Raw genomic sequence first — 6,372 nt, 5'->3', positions numbered from 1 at the left:
GTTTCACCCAAAGTCCTGAAGAGCGCCTGGTTGCCTGCCAGCAGACAGCTCCCGGCTTCTGAGATCTGTACGCTTCCCGGATGTCGCCCAGCTTCCGACAATGCGCTGCCCTCCTCCTGCCATTGCCCTCCCCCCCCCCTCCCTCGCCCCCCTCGCCCCTCCCCCAACTCACCATATCAAATGCACACGCTCGTTCGTCACAGTCACCCAGCCACCCATGACCACCTCCGACTCCGAGCACTCCTCGGGTATCGAGATGTCCAACCGCGCCGACGCCGCGCCCGGCGCCCCGGCCGGTGGCAACAGCCCCCCCTCGACCGACGGGTCCTTCTCCGACACGTCGGCCAATTCGCTGCCCGATGGCGGCGCCGGCTCCCCCGGCGGCGGCCATTCCGGCAAGGAGCCCCTCCCCTTGGAAGAGGAGATCGAGGAGCCCTACAACATGGAAGTCCTCGAGGATGAGCCCATCGAGGAGGAGGACAAGTCCGCCAACGGCCCGAAGGTCGGCCTGCTGACCCTCTTCCGGTATGCCACCAAGACCGATGTGGCCATGATCCTGTTCGGGTTCCTGTGTGCCGCCGGTCATGGTGTCCTGCAGCCGCTCTTCTCCGTCATCATGGGGTCCATCATCAACTCCTTCGGTGGCCCGGTGGACCTGGTGAAGGAGGTGTCCAAGTCGGCCGTTTGGTTTGTCATCTTCGCCGGCATCGCCTTCGTCACGTCCTACTTCCAGGTGGCCACCACCATGTACACTTCGCACATGCAGGCCAACCGCATTCGCGAGCACTACTTCCAGTCGATGATGCGCCAGGAGATGGGCTGGTTCGACACCCAGAAGCAGGGGTCCGTCACGTCGCGCATTTCCTCCGACGTCTTCCTCATCCAGGATGCCATCTCCGACAAGCTGGCCTCCATCGTCCAGAATGTGGTCATGTTCATCGCCGGCTTCGCCGTGGCCTTTGCCTATTCCTGGAAGATGACCCTGGTCATCATGTCCCTGACGCCGCTGATCATGGTTTGTGGCGGCATCATGGGCAAGGTCATCCAATCCTTCGCCCTGGAGGGCCAGAAGGCCTACTCGATTGCCGGGTCCGTGGCCGAGGAGGTCTTCGGTGCCATGCGCACGGTGGCCGCCTTCGGCGGTGAGCACCGCGAAATTGGCCGCTACTCGCGTGCCCTGATCCCGGCTCTGCGCAGTGGCGAGAAGAAGGGCCAAGCCTCCGGGTTGGGCATTGGCTCGGTCTTCCTGGTCATCTATTGTGCCTATGGCCTGGCCTTCTGGTATGGCTCGACCCGGATCAATGCCGGCGAGCTGGATGCCGGTAAGGTGATTGTCGTCTTCTTCTCCGTCATGATGGGCTCCATGTCCATCGGTACCGCGGCCCCGAACTTCGCCACCCTGGCCCAGGGCCTGGGCGCGGCGTATGACATTTTCAATGTCATCGACCGTGTGCCGGAGATCGACAACCTCAGCGACGAGGGTCTCAAGCCCGAGGGGGTGGTCGGCAACATCGAGTTCCGGGACATCCACTTCACGTATCCCTCGCGTCCGGACACCAAGATTCTCAATGGCCTGAATTTGTCGGTCAAGGCCGGCACCACGGTGGCCCTGGTTGGTCACTCGGGCTGCGGCAAGTCCACCACCATCGCCCTGCTGGAGCGCTTCTACGACCCGGCCTCCGGCACGGTGACCCTGGACGGCAACAACCTGAAGGACCTGTCCATCCGCTGGCTGCGGTCCAATGTGGCCCTCGTGTCGCAGGAGCCGGTCCTCTTCTCCACCACCATCTACGAGAACATCCGGTATGGCAAGCTCGATGCCACCCAGGAGGAGATCGAGGCCGCCTGCCGGATGGCCAACGCCCACGACTTCATCAGCAAGCTCCCGCTCAAGTACGAGACCATGGTCGGCGAGCGTGGCGGCCAGCTGTCCGGCGGCCAGAAGCAGCGCATTGCCATTGCCCGTGCGCTGATCTCCAACCCGAAGATCCTGCTGCTGGATGAGGCCACCTCGGCGCTGGACAACCGGTCGGAGCGCGTGGTGCAGGATGCCCTGGACAAGGCCTCCAAGGGCCGGACGACGATTGTCATTGCTCACCGGCTGTCGACCGTGCGCAATGCCGACATGATTGTGGCCTTCGACAAGGGTCCGGTTCTGCAGAAGGGCACCCACGACGAGCTGATGGCCGAGGGCGGTCTGTACAAGTCCCTGGTCGAGCGCCAGATGATGGCCGAGGAGGCCGCGCGCCTGATCAAGGCCAAGCAGGCCCAGGTCGCCGGCAAGGACGCCGCCGCCGTGCAGGAGGAGGAGAACACCCTCTATGAGGATGACATTCCGGACGTCCTGCCCACCAAGGCCATCGATGTGGAGGACGAGCACATGGTCCCTGCCCAGAAGATGGGCTTCTTCGAGTCGATCATCAAGCACCCGATTGCTCGTGCTTTCTCCTATTGCAAGGACGACTGGCCGTATGTCATGCTGGCCGCGGCTGGTGCCTTCTTCTCCGGCATCATCTTCTCGGCTTACTCCTTCATCTCCACGGAGCTGATCAATGCCATGATCTTCTTCACCGGCGACAAGCTGATGGAGGCCGCGCGCACTTGGGCCCTGGTCTTCCTGGGTCTCGGCATCTATGCCCTGCTGTCGAACTACCTGCTGAATGTCGGGCAGTTTGTGTCGGCCGAGCGCCTGACCGATCGCATCCGTAAGCTGGCCTTCAAGACCATTGTCCGGCAGAACATCGGCTGGTTCGACCTGCCGGCCAATGCCACCGGTGCCCTGGCCACTCGGCTGTCCTCGGATGCCACCTATGTCCAGGGCGGCACGACCACGCGTTTGGCCATGATGCTGCAGATTGCGGCGACCCTGATTTCCGGTGTGCTGATTGCCATGATCTCCTGCTGGCGCATTGGCCTCGTGGTGACGGCCTGCATGCCGCTCTCCATTTCCGGCGGCTTCTTCCGGATCAAGGCCGTGGTTGGCTTCAATGAGCGCACCAAGAAGGCCTACGAGAAGAGTGGCTTCTATGCGGTGGAGTGCATTTCCAACATCCGCACCGTGGTGTCGCTCAACCGGCAGGAGACCTTCTCCACCAACTTCAGCGACTCGCTCGAGGGCCCGCGCAGCTCCTGCGCCAAGAGCTCCAACCTGTCGGGCGTGGCTTTCGGCTTTGCCGAGTGCATTGGGTTCCTGATTTTCGCCCTGGCCTTCTGGTATGGCTCGGTCACGGTCGATCAGGGCCATTGCGACTTCGCCCAAATGAACCGCGCCATCATCGCCGTAGTGTTCGGGTCCATGACCGTCGGCCAGCTGGCTTCCTTTGCCCCGGATTATGCCGAGGCCAAGCGCTCGCTCCGGTCCATCTTCGAGCTTCTGGACCGCCAGACCCCGATCGACGCCCTGTCCGACTCCGGCAACAAGATCAGCCGGGTGGAGGGCCGCATCGAGTTCCGGGACATTCGCTTCCACTACCCCAACCGCGAGGACAACCCCATCCTCCGGGGGATTAGCTTCACGGCCGAGCCGGGGCAGACCGTTGCCCTGGTCGGTCCGTCTGGCTGTGGTAAGTCCACCCTGATCCAGCTGCTCGAGCGCTTCTACGACCCGGTGGGTGGCCAGATCCTCATCGATGGGATGGACACCCGGGACATGAACATCGCCTCGCTGCGGCAGAACATCGGCCTCGTCCAGCAGGAGCCCATCCTCTTCAGTGGCACCATTCGCGAGAATGTGCGCTATGGCAAGCCGGATTGCACCGATGAGGAGATCCTCCAGGCCACGCGCTTCTCCAATGCCCACAGCTTCATCCAGGGTCTCTCGCGCAAGTACGAGACTCGTGTCGGTGACCGTGGTGCCCAGCTGTCCGGCGGTCAGAAGCAGCGTGTGGCCATTGCCCGTGCCATTGTCCGGACCCCGCCGATCCTGCTGCTGGATGAGGCCACCTCGGCGCTGGACTCCGAGTCGGAGGCCATCGTGCAGGACGCCCTGGACAAGGCCGCCAAGGGCCGGACCACCATCGTCATTGCCCACCGGCTGTCGACCATCCGCAATGCCGACAAGATTGTCGTCATTGAGAATGGCCAGGTCCTGGAGTCCGGCACCCACGACGAGCTGATGGACAACCATGGTCTCTACGCTCTGCTGGTCAGCCAGCAGGCCGGTCTGTAAAGGCGCCCTCCTTCCTTTCCTTCGGGAGGGGGGGGGGGAGGCCACTCGCCCCCCTCCCGCCGGGCGAAGAGCGAGGGCCGGCAAGAGAGAGAGAGAGAGAGCATATGCAGGTAGGGACGAGATGCCTATAGGCACGCACACTTTTCGCATCGTGCGTGGCCAAAGGGGGTGTGGGCGGTTGGCATGGGTGGCGGACTCCCCTCTCTGCCATTGCCCCTCCACCCCTCTCCTCCCCTCCCTTTCCTCTCTCTCCGAGCACACATCCCGCAGGACCCTCTGCCATTTCTCTGGCCTCTGCTCCTCTCTCTCTCCTTCTCCGCTTCGCAAGCTCCCTTCCCGCACTCCTCCCCCCGCAATCCGGCACGAGGAGGATGGGCCGGGGGCTCGCGTTCATGCTCCCACCCCCTGATAGACCCGGGCGCGCCTGTGAAGGGTAGAGACAGAGTGAGAGATTTCCTTCGGGGCCCAGAGGTCTTCGCCGACAGGGCGGATAGCCGAGTCAACTTGCATGCATCCCGCGGCCCGGCCGCTGGCGCATACTCACACCCGCCGGCCGGGGAGAGGGCACGTCCTCTCCCCCCTGTGCGGCACCCTCTTCCCCTCCCTCCTTCCTCCTCCTGCCCGTGTCCTCTCCTTCCCGCTCCTCGACACCCTTTCGCCTTTGCCAGTTCGCGAAGGCCGTGTGTTTGCGGCGGGAGGCGAAGACACACCCCGTGCCCTTCCAGTTAGCCTGCGCCCTTCTTCTCTCCCCCCCCCCCTCGACCCACACTGCACATGCCGATGCAGCACCACACTATCCTCTTCATATATCCTTGTGGTGTTTCCGGTGTTGCTGCGCCCCTTTCCATTTATTGAATATACTTGAGCTGAAACGATTCCGCCCTTTTCGTTGCGCGCCCTTCCCTCCCCCGTCAGTGAGACATCTTCGGTGTTTTACCAGCCGGGGCCCATGCGCCAATGTGCCAGGCTCGCAAGGAGGGGCCAGGTTGTGCCCGGAAGTCTGGTCAGCATTCCGTGTGTGTGTGTGTGTATGTGTGTGTCTTGGACAGTGTGGTGCCCTGCTGTGCGTGCAGCACAAAAGAGAAGGGAGCAGGAAGGGTGGATGGAGGGAGCGCAGGCGGGGTGCAGGGGAGAGAGAGAGAGGGAGCGAGAGAGAGAGAGGGAGCGAGAGAGAGAGGGAGCGAAAGAGAGAGAGACAGAGAGACAGAGAGAGAGAGAGACAGAGAGAGAGAGGGAGAGAGGGAGAGAGGGAGAGGGAGGTGCATGGAGTCTTCCCTGGTCTGTGGCCTTCGCCGGATCTCCAGCCGCCCACCGGGACGCGGGCCACATTTTCCCGCCCCGCACCGCCCCGGCATAACCGATTGTGAACGGAAATAACCGACTCACGCTTGGCTACGCGACATGCTCAATTAAGACTAAACCGAGCGCCCAGTGGTGCCACCTTCCCAGGGTCACATGCGTCGGTGGTTGGGCGGGCGATTCAAAAGCCCGAGATCTCCTTTGCCCGCCTTTTCTCTCGGGCTGGGGGGGGGGGGGGGCGCACCCGGGGGACTCGCGCCTCTGTGTGCCCCCCCTCCCTCCCCCCTGGGGCCAGCCGGGTTGTGAGTCGGCTGCTGTTCGCCGGATCCGGATACATGAGGCGAGGCGTGCCAACAGCAGGGCGCCTGCGAGCCATGCCTTGATCCTCCCCTGCCCTTGTGCAATGCCTGCTCGACGCTTGCCCCTGTGTGGTTCGATGAGGGAGAAACTCCGCTGCCTGCACCTTGCCCTGGGCACCTCCCTGGTCGCGAGCTTGTGTGCAGTTTCTTGACCCTCTCTCCTTCCTCACTGTCCCCTGGCGGCTGTGAATGTGGGCTCCACACGCTCGTTAGCTCGGGGGGGAGGGGGGCGGGCTGGGGCTGGGGCAACAAAAAGCACGCAGACAAAGTTCGCCAGGCAGGTGCCCGGAGGGGGGATTTCCGCGCGAGCCGCTGGCGAGGCCCGGGGCCTGGGGATGGCGTCTCCCTAGATCGCCTGCCTCCACACTTGGCCCTCCGGCCCGCCTGGTCCCCCCCCCCCCTCCCCCCCGCGTGTGGGCCGATACCCGGGTATTTGTGGAAGCGCCTCGCCAACCCATCTCGTTGTCAATGGCCGAAAAGATTCCCCTCCCCACACACTCTTTATCTATCTATCTCTCTCTCTGCCACTGCCCGCTGCATACCCCC

General features: G+C 63.5%; 2 protein-coding genes across 2 annotated transcripts; both read left to right on the top strand.

Annotated features, from left to right (window-relative positions):
• Window positions 1-13: 13 nt before the first annotated feature.
• On the top strand, window positions 14-4,168 carry H696_03944 (hypothetical protein; the record flags this gene model as incomplete). Its single annotated transcript, XM_009497813.1, has 2 exons — window positions 14-67; window positions 204-4,168. Exon 2 carries the CDS (start codon window positions 218-220, stop codon window positions 4,166-4,168), a length of 3,951 nt encoding a protein of 1,316 aa, XP_009496088.1. The 5' UTR covers window positions 14-67; window positions 204-217.
• A 183-nt stretch (window positions 4,169-4,351) lies between these two features.
• Window positions 4,352-4,897, top strand: H696_03943 (hypothetical protein; the record flags this gene model as incomplete). The annotated part of the gene is made up of 1 exon (XM_009497812.1): window positions 4,352-4,897. One exon carries the CDS (start codon window positions 4,352-4,354, stop codon window positions 4,895-4,897), a length of 546 nt encoding a protein of 181 aa, XP_009496087.1.
• Between the last annotated feature and the right edge of the window lie 1,475 nt (window positions 4,898-6,372).

Source organism: Fonticula alba (genome assembly GCF_000388065.1).
Source record: "Fonticula alba strain ATCC 38817 unplaced genomic scaffold supercont2.6, whole genome shotgun sequence".
Lineage (NCBI taxonomy): Eukaryota > Rotosphaerida > Fonticulaceae > Fonticula > Fonticula alba.
This window is presented reverse-complemented; position numbering and strand designations above follow the sequence as displayed.